This window comes from Mustelus asterias, chromosome 3, assembly GCF_964213995.1.
Source record: "Mustelus asterias chromosome 3, sMusAst1.hap1.1, whole genome shotgun sequence".
Lineage (NCBI taxonomy): Eukaryota > Metazoa > Chordata > Chondrichthyes > Carcharhiniformes > Triakidae > Mustelus > Mustelus asterias.
Genome location: NC_135803.1, coordinates 95,440,766 through 95,454,007, shown reverse-complemented (window position 1 = coordinate 95,454,007; position 13,242 = coordinate 95,440,766). Strand labels below are relative to the sequence as shown.

At 49.0% G+C, this 13,242-nt stretch overlaps 1 protein-coding gene across 6 annotated transcripts in view; it reads left to right on the top strand.

The window, feature by feature from the left end:
- The window catches only part of dnah1 (dynein, axonemal, heavy chain 1), a 510,234-nt gene that overhangs the window by 103,767 nt on the left and 393,225 nt on the right, over nucleotides 1-13,242 (top strand). For all 6 annotated transcript variants that reach the window (XM_078209369.1, XM_078209371.1, XM_078209370.1 and 3 more), the window contains one exon: nucleotides 12,245-12,470. In XM_078209369.1, coding sequence (XP_078065495.1) covers nucleotides 12,245-12,470 — 226 coding nt within the window. The remainder of the gene's footprint in view (nucleotides 1-12,244; nucleotides 12,471-13,242) is intronic.

Sequence of the window (13,242 nt, the reverse complement as noted above, 5' to 3'; positions counted from 1 at the left end):
GTTCAGTCCAAAACTAGGGTCTTAAATCTAAACAAAGGTAACCACGAAGGTATGAGGGGCAAGCTGGCTGTGATAGATTGGGAAGCTACATGAAAACGTATGATGTTAGAACAGGAATAGCTAGCATTTGAAGAATTAATATGTGGTTCATGGCAAATAGACATTCCTTTGAGGCACAAAACTCAGCGGGAAAGTGATCCAACTGTGGCAAATGAGAAAAGTTAAAAGATTAGGTGAGATCTAAGGAAGAGGCTTATAAAGTTGCCAAAAAAAACAGTAAGACTGAGACTTGGAGGCACTTTAGAGTTTAGCAGCAAAGGAGGAGTATAAAACTGGTAAAGAAAGGGAAAAGAGAATATGAAAGTACACTAGCAAGAAAACAGAGTAGATATAAGTGGATCATTCTCAGGTTAGCAGGCTGTGATTAGTGGGTACTGCAAGGATCAGTGGTTGATCCAGCCCCTGATGTCCCATGGCCTTCCAGCACCCAACTCCTGAGAACCTTCCTCCAATCCCTCGGGCAACCTCCATCACAATCCCTGCCTGCTGAGGCGCAACCACGACAGACCCCACCCAACCAACATAATCCCTGACATCCCCGTCACCCCAAGCCCTTCCAGCTGTCTGGCCTTTAAATCCCCCCTTCTGTCCCCACAGGAGAAGGTGGTTGCAAGAGAATCAGGACTGGGAGTTGAATGTCCAACGATATTCAGTATTCCAGAAGGACAGATGACAAGGAGTAGGGGGTGAAGTTGCTCTATTGGTTAAGGATGACATCAAGGCACTGGAGACCAAAATGTTGAGTCAGTCTGGGTAGAAATAGGAAGCAAGTAAAGAAACACTTTGCTGGGAGTAATTTACAGGCCCCCGAACTGTACTTTAGAAGTAGGGCATAATATAAATTAGGAAACGAGGAGGCTTGTGAAAAGGGCACAATGGTAATTATGGGTGACTTTAACATGCATATTGACTCGATTAACCAATTTGCCAAGGATAGTCTTGAGGAAGGGTGCATAAAGTGTATGAGGGACTTTTTCTGAGAACCAACCAGAGAACTGGCTACTTTAGATATTATCTAAAGTTTTAGTATTATCTAATGAGGAAGGACTGATTAATATCCTTGTAGATAAGGATCCATTTGGAAGGAGTGGTCACAGCATGACAGAATTTCAAATTCAGATTGGAAGTGAGAGAACAGAATCACATACTCGAGTTTAGCCTTGGGCAGGGGTAATTATGCAGGCCTAAGGAAAGAGTTGACCCAAGAGGATTGGGCAAGAGTATTAAAGGGTGGGTGGTAGAAGAAGAGTGGCAGTTGTTCAGGGAGATATTAAAGACATCTTAACTAAGGTACATTCCTGAGAGGAAGAGGAATTGCAAAAGGATGAAAAATCATCCATGGCTTAATAATGAAATCAAGGATAACATAAGGATGTCACTTCCTTTGGACAGCATGATGGCACAGTGGTTGGCACTGCTGCCTCACAGCGCCAGGGACCCTGCTTCAATTCTGGTCTTGGGTCAATGACTGTGTGAAGTTTGCACATTCTCACCGTGTCTGCGTGGGTTTCCTCCGGGTACTCCGGTTTCCTCCCACACTCCAAAGATGTGCGGGTTAGGTTGATTGGCCACTTAATATCAGAGGGATTAGCAGGGTAAGTGTGTGGGGTTGCGGGGATGGAGTCTGAGTGGGATTGTTGTTGGTGCAGAATCGATGGGCTGAATGGTCTCCTTATGCACTGTGGGGATTCTATGAATCAATGATAAGGCAAAGACGAGGGCATATAATACTACAAAAGTTAGTGGCAGCGTGGAGGATTGGGAGAAAGATACTTCAAACGCCAACAAAAGGTGACTAAATACAATATCAAAAATGCTAAAATGGACGATGGAAGGAAGCTAGCTGAAAACATAAACACTGACAGCAAAAGTTTCGATAAGTATATAAAAAGGAAGAGAATAGTGAAAGTAGATTTTGGCCCTTTAGGGGATGGAAATGGTGGGGTAATCATGAGAAACGTGGAGATGGCAGAGGCACTAAACCAATTCTTTGGGCTCTATTTTACCATTTTGATTCTAAGTGCTGGGCGGACTTAAATCTGGGAGTGTTTCAGATCCGACTTTTAGACCCGTTCTCCGGCACCCCCATACGCACTCTGCGAATCGCGCTGCACAAGGCTTGTGGGTGGGGCTTAATGCGCCTGAAACTGCAGCTCCGATCGGCACCTCCAACTGTGCATGCCCAGAAAAAAAATGTTACAATAACGCTCCCCTACCATTTCACTCCCGGGCTAGATAATGCCTCCTCCTGGCTCCCCACAGACATTGCTCTATCCTCACAACATTACTGATCCCCTTATCCCCCCACCCACCCGCCCCCCCAAATGATCTCAGGCAGAGTGGCAGTGGAGCCCCCCTTCCCCCACACAGATCTGAGGCAGAGTGGAAGCGGACCCCCCCCTCCTTCCTCCACACTGATCTGAGGCAGAGAGATCCATCCTCCCCCCTCCACCCTACAGATATCAGGCAGGGTGATCCCCCTCACCTCCACCCTGGATCCTCCTGCACAAGGCCCCCATCTCCTCCGGATTCCGATGGCTGTGTGATACCTCCCTCTCTCTCCCCTGTCCCTAATCATTGAGGCACTGAGCCACCACCCCGCTCCCTTCCATCAGCACACCTGCAAGTGGCCACTTGCCTTCTCCTCAATGCTAACAAGCAAACGCATGTAACTTGCTGGAATGTTCTGCCAAACTGCCTGTAGCTGATCTGCCCTAACGAGGGGCAGCTCCATTAAAAACTCAAGAATGGACAGGCAGGCATTCCTGCACAAAATGTGCGCACGACCGTTTTTCTGAGGATGACCTGGGGAGGCTACTGGATGCAGCAGAGGCGAGGCGGGACACCCTCTTCCCCCCAGGAGGATGCAGACCCAGGGGGGCCAATGGAAATGCAGTCTGGGAGGAAGTCGCCGCCTCGGTCAGTGCCAGGGCACTGACCCCCCCAAATCGCGAAGCAGTGCCGGAAAAAAGTCAATGACTTCATTGGTGCAGCAAGGATGAGTGCTGAACCCCGTCTTTCATCTTCCCCCAAATTTTCCCCAGATCCTCCCATCCCCCGCATCCTGCATGCTTCCAGCTCCTGACCCCCAAGCAGCTCCTTCCTATCCCCCCAGGAGCCCCACTTCGCTTGCCCTCTCAGAGCCACCACCTGATACTCTGCGGGAATCACGCCATCATTTCTTTCATGACTCCTTCTGTCTCCACCCATGAGAGGGTGAAGACAGGGGATGGTGAGCCAGACCTTCAAGTCCTCACCCCCTTTAAGGAGTGGGCGCTGGAGCTATCAAGGGAAGGGGAGATGCGGGCTGTCAACGACAGCATGGTCGAGCTACCATCAAGACGTGAGCACCTGTCATTCCTCCACTCACTTTGAGGCAACTTCTCGGGGGCACAAATTTCGGGTGCGAGGGGCAAGGTTTAAAGGAGACATACGAGGCATGTTTATTTGCACAGAGACAGTAGTGGGTGCCTGGAACTCGCTGCCGGGGGAGGTCACGGACACATACAATAGTGACTTTTAAGGAGCATTTCTACAGCTATGTGAATGGGATGGGAATAGAGGCATATGGTCCCCAGAAGGGTAGGGGGTAACAAATTAGATGGGTAGCCTGGTCGCCACAGGCTTGGAGGGCCGAAGGGCCTGTTCCTGTGATATAATTTTTTGGTGCTTTCTTCTATGTTCAGTGGAGAAATGTGAATCACGTGTTTGGCATCCCAGATTCCTCTCCCTCCATTGCACTTAACCTCGTGTCCTGTGTTGCAGGGACAGATCCGGACGCCCCGGGGCCTTCTGGACTCCAGGCCCATACTGCAGTTCCCACTCATCCTGGTCAAGACAGCTCAGATGAGTCCTCAGAGGATATGGGTGAAGGGACCTCCGAGGGTGGCACAGTTTTGGCATCAGCTTCCACCTCACAACTCACCATCCCAGATGCTGACACGTCGGTGGGTCCAGTTAGTGGTCACTCTCTGGTGAGCACGACACATCTGATAAAGTACATCGGGTGAAGGAGGAAACATCTGAGGCCTCTGGCATGCGGGGGCCTGCCGGAGTGGAGGTCTCAGCTGGCCCCAGGCTAGATGCTAGGCCTCTGAGATCACTTCTCCCTCAGCTGCTGGAGATGCTGCAACAGAGCCAGGGAATGCAGAAGGGGCTGACGGCCACACTGAACCAACTGCGAGGCTGTTCGGAGGAGTCCCAAAGCTTTCAGGCGGACCAGCTACTGCCTGTCTTGCATGCTTCCCAGGCCAACACTGCAAAGGTGGCGTCTGCAGTGGAAAGTCTGAGGGGATCCTTACCATGAGTGGCAGGCTCCAAGCGATGGCCGAGTCACAGCAGGTCACAGCTGAGGGACTGAACAGGCTTCTCAAGATTCTGCGGCCCATGGATGAGAGGCTCGAGACCTTGCAGGAGACCCAGCAGGAGAGCGCAGAGACAGAGCGGGCTATGCCTGCAGCCCTTGAGAACATGGCCCAGTCTCCTGGGTCTGCATCCTCCTGGGGGGAAGAGGGTGTCCCGCCTCGCCTCTGCTGCATCCAGTAGCCTCCCCAGGTCATCCTCAGAAAAACGGTCGTGCGCACATTTTGTGCAGGAATGCCTGCCTGTCCATTCTTGAGTTTTTAATGGAGCTGCCCCTCATTAGGGCAGATCAGCTACAGGCTGAGGGCTTGCAGAGCGTGGCTCAGTGTCAGAGGGCACTTGCTGCTGCCATTGAGAGATGGCCCCCAACTCAAGTGGCCACCGCAGAGGGCTCGACCACCATGGGTAGGATGTATGTGGCCCTCCAGGACTGGCAGTGCCAGGTGGCGCCGGAACTTCTGGAGCTCACTGCAGAAGCACCGCTGCCCCATGGAATGACCCAGGGGCCCACAGGAACCCCAAGGGAGGAGGAAGGACTCGGGCCTATTTCTGGGCCTTGTAACCAGGAGACTGTGGCTATGGCTACATCTTCTGACTCCCACCGGGGCTTCTCAGGGGCAGCGGGACGAAGAGGGTGTCATGGAAACATCCCAGACATCTGGAAGCCAGCCAGGGCCCTCAAAGTCCAGGGCTTCCAGAGGACGCCCGCCATGCACATCAAAGGCCACGGGGCATGGTAGTCAGCTGGCCCCCTCCACCTCCGATGTACATTCTGGGGAGTCACTGAGATGTAGTGGTAGCCATGTAAGGTTAGGAAGTTGTAGTTGCACTGAGATGGCACAGGTGGAGGGCTGCACTAGTTAGAAAGATATTTAAGCACCGTAACGTTTTCTGTTCACAAGTTTTTACGTCAGAACGTCTTATTTAAACACTTTCATTGCAATTAAATGTTTTTTCACGACCCATCTGTGACTAATTTGTCTCAGATTTGTCTTGAATAGGAATCCTCTTCCATTGATGATCACCGGAACGATGCTTCATGTTGATGTTAGTTGGGGAGGCCCCTCAATGCTGTGTCACTGAGAAAAGGAAGGCATTGGTTCCCCAGAACCCATGAGCAATTCCCTCTCGTCGCCCACCCCACCCGCACCAGGGCCCTATATGGGGGTTTCAGACCCCTTACCCATTACACAGATGTGGGCCCAGGAGCCAGCGTGCATGCGGAGTTCAGGTAGGAGTCAGACTAGTTTGCACCAGGGCATCATCAGAATGGTGCTTAGCGAGTCGTCATCACCCTCCTGCCTGCCAAAAACCTCACTACACAGAGTACCCAGGCACACCACTCTGGTGAGACAATGTTGCAGGATACAGAAGGATTTTGTGATTGGGGGATGGGGAGGGGGGGGATGGAACCTACAGACATAAACCCTAGCGAGTGAACCAGCTGGTGATCAGGGCTTTCCTTGCCACCCTCGCATGCCTCATTTGGGCTGCCAGCCCTCCAGCGCCTGATTGGTGTTCCTTGGCATGCCCTTCCACATTTTTCTCCTCCTCCTCTTCCTCCTCCTCCTGCTGGTCATCCTCCTCAGCAATGCCCAGCTGGTCAGCCTCCAAGTCCTCCTCCTCCTCCTCCAATATGTCACCTCTCTGTCAAGCCAGATTGTGCAAGGCACAGCACACAACCACTCTGCGGGAAGAGATCACTGGGTTGTGTTGGAGGGCCCCGCCAGATCAGTCCAGGCACCGGAATCACATTTTGAGGAGCCCAATGAATCCATCGAATGGACTGGATAGCGGTCTCAGGCAAGGCTAGGGAAGGTGGGATCTGCTTTGTAATCAACACCTCGTGGTGCCTAGACGTAGCAACACTGGCAAGTTTCCAAAAGCTAATGGTATTTGCTACCAAATAAACCTGTTGGACTTTAACCTGGTGTTGTTAAAACTCTTACAAGTTTCTGCTCCCCAGACCTAGAATACCTGATGCTAAAATGCCGCTCCTGCTACCTTCCGTGGGAGTTCACCTCCGTTACCCTGACGGCAGTTTACATCCCACCCCATGGGGACATGAAGATCAGGCTGGATAAAATATACATAACTATGAACAGCCCTGAGACGAAACATCCCGAGGCCTTGTTCATTGTGGGGGGACTTCAATCAGGCCAAGCTCAAGAGCGTACTCCCAAGTTACCACCAACACATCTCCTGTTCAACCAGAGGCCCAAACATCCTTCACCACTGTCAAATGTCAAACATGCCTACTGCTGTATCGCCCGCCCACACTTTGGCAAACCAGACCACAAGGCTATGCTCCTGCTACTGGCTTACAAGCAAAAACTGAAGTGGGAAAATCCATCAAGAAAGTTGTGCAATGTTGGTCCAAGGAATCGGATAATCTCCTACGGGACTGCTTGGAGTCAGTGAACGGGTCAGTATTTAAAAACTCTGCGACCAGCCTGAACGAGTACGCCACTACAGGAACTGACTTCATTAGCAAGTGTGTAGAAGACAGTGTGCCAAAGAAGCAAATCTGTGTGTTCCCCAATTGGAAACCATGGATGAACAGGGATATCCACTGCTTGCTGAAGTCCAGGTCTGAGGCATTCAAGCCAGGCGACACTGACCTATACAAGAAAGCCAGATACGATCTAAGGAGATCCATCAAAGATGCCAAAAGACAGTACCGGACCAAGCTAGAGTCCCAGGCTAACCACACAGACTTCTGCCGACTATGGCAAGGTCTGGAAGACATAATAGGCTACAAGATGAAGGCATGTAAAATCGCCGGCTCCAACGCACCTCTCCCTGATGAGCTCAATGCATTCTATGCCCGTTTTGAGCAAAAGGTCAGCAAGAGCATGCCCTCCACCCTGGAAGCCCTGGATGAACCTGTATCTGGGGTCACCATTGCAGATGTGAGAGCAGCTTTCTCGAAGGTCAACCCACGGAAAGTGACTGGCCCGGATGGGGTACCCGGACAAGCACTCAGATCCTGCGCGGATCAGCTGGCGAGGGTATTCGCAGACATATTCAACCTCTCTTTACAACAGTCTGAGTGTCCCTATCTGCTTTAAGAAGATGACCATCATCCCGGTACCTAAGAAAAACCGGGGTTTTGACATCCATCATTATGAAATGCTTCGAAAGGCTATAGTGAAATTTGCTGATGACATGAAAATGTTTTGATTTGATTTGATTTATTATTGTCACATGTATTAGTATACAGTGAAAAATATTGTTTCTTGCATACTATACAGACAAAGCATACCGTTGATAGAGAAGGAAACAAGAGAGTGCAGAATGTAGAGTCACAGTCATAGCTAGGGTGTAGAGAAAGATCAACTTAATGCGAGGTACGTCCATTCAAAAGTCTGATGGCAGCAGGGAAGAAACTGTTCTTGAGTCAGTTGGTACATGACCTCAGGCTTTTGTATCTTTTTCCCGACAGAAGAAGGTGGAAGTGAATATGTACGGGGTGCGTGGGGTCCCGAATTATGCTGGCTGCTTTGCCAAGGCAGCGGGATGTGTAGGCAGAGTCAATAGGTTGGAGGCTGGTTTGCGTGATGGATTAGGCTACATTCACGACCTTTTATAGTTTCTTGCAGTCTTGGGTAGAGCAGGAGCCATACCAAGCTGTGATACAACCAGAAAGAAAGAATGCTTTCTATGGTGCATCTGTAAAAGTTGGTGAGAGTCGTAGTGGACATGCTAAATTTCCTTAGTCTCCTGAGAAAGTAGAGGCGTTGGTGGGCTTTCTTAACTATAGTGTCGGCATGGCGGGACCAGGACTGGTTGTTGGTGATCTGGAAAACTTGAAACTTTTGACCATTTCTACTTCGTTCCCATTGATATAGACAGGGGCATGTTCTCCACTATGCTTCCTGAAGTCGACGACAATCTCCTTCGTTTTGTTGACATTGAGGGAGAGATTATTGTCATCGCACCAGTTCACCAGATTCTCTATCTCATTCCTGAATAGGTGGGAAAGCAGGCTGTGATGAAGAGATAAAAAGTTTACAAATGTATATTGACAGGCTAGGGGAATGGGCCAGCATCTGGCAGATGGAGTTTAATGTGGTTATCCATTTTGGTTGGAAAAATAAAAGGGCAAATTACTATTTAAATGGGAAACAGATTCAAAAGGTGTCACTCAGAGGGATCTGGGTGTCCTTGTGCATGAGTCTCAGAAAGTGGGTATGCAGGTGCAGAATGTTATAAGGAAGGCGAATAGAATCTTAGCATTTATTGCAAAGGGTCTAGAGCATAAAAGTAAAGAAGTATTGTTACAATTGTATAAGGCACTGGTGACTCCACACTTAGAGTATTGTGTTCAATTTTGGTCACCTTCCTTCAGGAAGAATGTGGTGGCACTGGAGGCAGTTCAGAAGAGGTTCACTAGATCGATTCCAGGTTTGAAGGGGCTGTTGTATGAGGAGCGGTTGAGTAGCTTGGGCTTGTACTCGCTGGAGTACAGAAGAATTAAGGGGGATTTGATTGAGGTATATAAAATACTCAACGGGATAGATAAAGTAAATGTTAACCAAATGTCCCCCTTCTAGAACAGTTTAGGACAAGAGGTCATAGTTGTAGAGTAAGAGGGGGGAGGTTCAAAACAGAGATAAGAAGAAGCTACTTCGCAGGTGGGGAAGTGGAGTTAGGATGAGATGGAGATCAGCCATGATCATATAGAATGGCAGGCTCGAAGGGCTGAATTGCCTACTCTCCCTCCTAATTCCTATGTTCCTATAACAGGAGGGATCAGGAGTGAAGTGGAGGTAGGGTCCCCGACCTGTGAATATCCTCACTCCCTTTGAGGAGAGAGCCCTTGTTAGCTCAGAGGAAATCTCGGAGAAGGCCCTGAGGAAACCTCCGAGGCTAGTAGCAGTCAATCGACACAGACTTATACCATACAATCTACCAGTGCAGATCTTATCACCACAGTGAGATAAGGTAGTGTTAAGTCTTCTATGTTGATCTCTGGTGCACCCAACACAATCGTTGATGTACATCAGGTGGAGGTGGGAACATCCGAGGCCTTGGGCATGTGGAAGTCTGCCAGAGGCAAGGAATCAGCTAGCCCTAAGCCAGGTGTCGGGCCACTGCGATTAATTCTCTCTAAGCTGCTGGAGAGCCAGGGAATGCAGGAAGGGCTGTCGGCAACACTGCAGCAACTGCGATGCTGTTGGGAGGAGTCCCACAGACTGCAGGTGAAGGAAATATTGCCAGTATTGCATGGCACCTAGACCAACACTACAAGGGTGTTATCCATCATTGTGAATAGCCAGACCCCAGTCATAGTCCCATCCCGTCACCCCCCACCCCCACTCAGGCCACACCCCCAGGCACTACCCTGGCACACTTATGTCAGGTGGGCACTGTCAGGATGGCACTGTCCATTGGGCACTGTCCAGCCATGCCCCTAACCAGCCAGGGCTTCAATGGACTCCGATCCCCTCTGGCGTGGTGTCTTTGTGGGGGGGGGGAGGGTGATTCTCCCAGCCCGCTGTGCTGCTCTAGTAGTGGTGGCAGTTTCGCGGGCTTCCCGCTGGGTGTCACGGCCTCCAAGCATCCTCCAGGCAAAGATTTCTGCCGTAATCAGCTCCGCATCAGAAATTGGCACCGAGCTGATTATCATATGGTTCCCTCCAGTGCAGTTTACTACAGGGAACAGGTGGCCTGACCCTACTGGAGAGGATGGGGTGGCGGGGGGGAGGTGGGGGCTGAACCTTGGGCAGTGGCAGCCTGGCAATGCCAGCCTGGCACCCTGCCAATGCCCAATGGGGTGGGGCCAAAGGGGGCAATGCCTGAGGGCGGGGCCTACTGGGGGAATTGGTGTGGGGGGTGGCCCACTGCCACTCTGCAATCAGGATCGTTGGGGAAGGGAAGGTGTGAGGAAGACCATGGGTAGCCTGATGGGGATTTTGGGGTTGGGGTCGGGGCTGCCGCGGGGTTGGAGCTGGTCATTGGGAGTGGGGGGGATTGGGACTGTTGGGGGTAAAATTAACAGTTGGGTGATTTTTATTTTTTGCACCACTAGAAGGAGCTGTAGCAGTTTTATGACTTACTTGGCACCTACATTATCAAAACGAAGTACAATACATTACAATATTAACCAAAAACTGTACATTTTAATCTTAGGACAAGATTATATATTTGTCACAGAAACAAGGCAACACAGCAACATTGATGAATAGTCCTTAGGCCCCTAGGGGTTGCATTACTGTCTATGATATCATCAGGACTGGTGGGGCAGGGGGGTGGGGGGACACAATGGTGCTGGTCATCAGGATTGGGGGATGGGGGGGCGATGGGTGGACTGACAGCAGGTGGAGGAGGGTGACAAAGTGGCTGGCCTGGGGAGGTCCAGGGAGGTCTGGGAGGCCAGTGATCGGGGCGGTGGGGGGGGGGGGGGGGGGGGGGGACAGGTGGAAGACCAGCAATGGGAGGGTTGTGGGGCTGGCCAGTAATCGGGCTGCCAATGATCTGGAGGCTGGCAATGGGGGGGGGCCACTGCTCATGCGCCGATCTCTACTCTGACAGATCAGCGCGTACATAGTGGCCCGCTCAGCACCAAGCCGCCGGCCTCTCAGGGGGAATAGGCCCCACCCACTGATTTTAAGAGCAAATCATGCTAGGGCACTTTGTGATGCACAGAGTGTTAGAGATTCATTCTGGAAATCATGCTAAAAAACCAGCAGGATTTTCTCTCATTTTCCGGCATGTTGGAAACTTTGAATATTTTTGGGAGAAACCCGGAACTGGTCTCCGCTGATGGAGACCATTCGTGATTTTCACACCGGTGAGCGGGGAAGCATCCATGAGGCCAGAAACAATTGTGCATCAATGTCATGAAAATGATGACAATATGCAAATCGGCTTTCTGGGCACAAAGCCAATCCTGCCAGCAAAACAGGGCCAGGAACATTGCATGCCAGGTACCAAACCAGGTGCGAACTTGACTTCTGGCCTGACATGCAATCCTACCGACTCTGAGCCAGTAAGATTGCATTCATCAGCTTTTCAGTTCCTGCACAAGCTCACCAAATCATATCTGTTCAACCACTCCTTGCAACTTTCTCAAACATGATCTCTTCAAGCCAATTATGATTTTCTAACCCACAATTTCTTCAAATGCTCTGCAATTCTTCCTGATCTATGATCTCCTGCGGTCTTTTCAAATCACCCTATAACCTCCTCGACCCATGATATCTTCAAGCTGTTGTGGCCATCTCCACCTATGATCTCTTCCTATCCCTACAATCTCTTCACATGCAAGCACTTCAACGTCACTGAGATCTCCCTGACCGCCTGGTCCACAATCTCTTCAACTCTTCAATTTCCCCAACTTCTGATTTCCTGGTCTAAATCTCTGCAAAGCACCACTTAGGAGATCTCTTTTCCCCTTTCCTTTCCATTGTTTGGCTGTATCTCCTTCGTGAAGGCCAACTCACCCGACAACCAAGCAGCCTCTCAGAGAAACTCCAAATAGGTCATGATCTCCATGATATCCACATCTCTGGATGATTTGTTTGCTCTAATTCCGCCCTGCACTCTATTCATCTCCCTCTAAATATCAGTGCCATAGTAATACCTACATACTGAAAGCAAATGGTATGATACAGATTTAATCCACAACTCTGTACTGCAGCTTTGAGGGAGATACCATGCAGAGGCCTCAAGTTTCTCATTTCAAAACAAAATTAAGGATTCATATACAGGTTGGGTAGATCCACAATACATGCTTTGATTTATAAAAACATCTCAGGTTATAGAGTTTAAATTTCTAATATATGTACTTTTAAATTGTTTGTCCTAAAAACTGTAGAGCCTTTAGCAATCTTGATCCAACAGTTAATGAGGTGAAGTTAGAAGTGGAAAAGCATTTGAAGAAGAAAAATCAGCTGGAGAACACAATTCCTAGCACAATCACCATTGGACCTTTCGCTATCAGTGTGGAATCATTGCGCACCAACCTTTCCAAAAAATGCAATAACTTAGCTCAAGCTGTATTGAAAATGTTTGCCAAAAAACTTCAAGTTCAAGTGGAAGAGGTAAGTTTTTTTAAAATCAGATTTTCATTTGCTGTGGTACTCAACAACTATTATCATTTAATTCCAGATTTCCCAATAGTTGGACTTGAAGCAGCTGTGTTCTAACTCTATATGTTGTGCATATTAATTAATTCCCAGATGTTCTGTTTTCCTTTGCTTTTAAATGAACAAATAATTGGGCATCATTCCATACTGTGATTAAGTCAATAGATTTGCATGATTTGTACGTAGAATAGAGTTTGTTACAAACTGGAATCAAAATAAGGGATATGAATAGTTTATACTGTATATGGGAGTGGAATATTGGCAGAAACCTAAAAGTGTTGTGTGATTTGGATATAAAATAGCAGATACCTCAGAATGTGTTACATGCTCTACGGAGGTTGGGATAGTTTATATATGGAAAAATTAATGTCAGAGGGGATTAGAACAACTACAGCCAAGTATTAGAGGAGAAAGAATGTCCAGTGGATGTACTTTCTATTCAAAAGACTCCTCCAATTGGAGTGACAATTTTCGAATGAGGCCTGGTCTTGCCTTTCAGTTGAGCATTAAAGTTCCCATGGGACTATTCAAAGAAAAGCAGAGTACTTGTCCTGGTCAGTATTCATCCCTCAATAAACATCACAAAAACAGATTTATTGCTGTTCATGGGACCTTGCTCTCGGCAAATTTTGCCTGCATTCTAAAACTATTTTATTGGCTGTGAAATGCTTTGGGATATCCTGAGGAAATGAAAGAGTCAAAATAAATACAATTTTTTTCCTAAAAT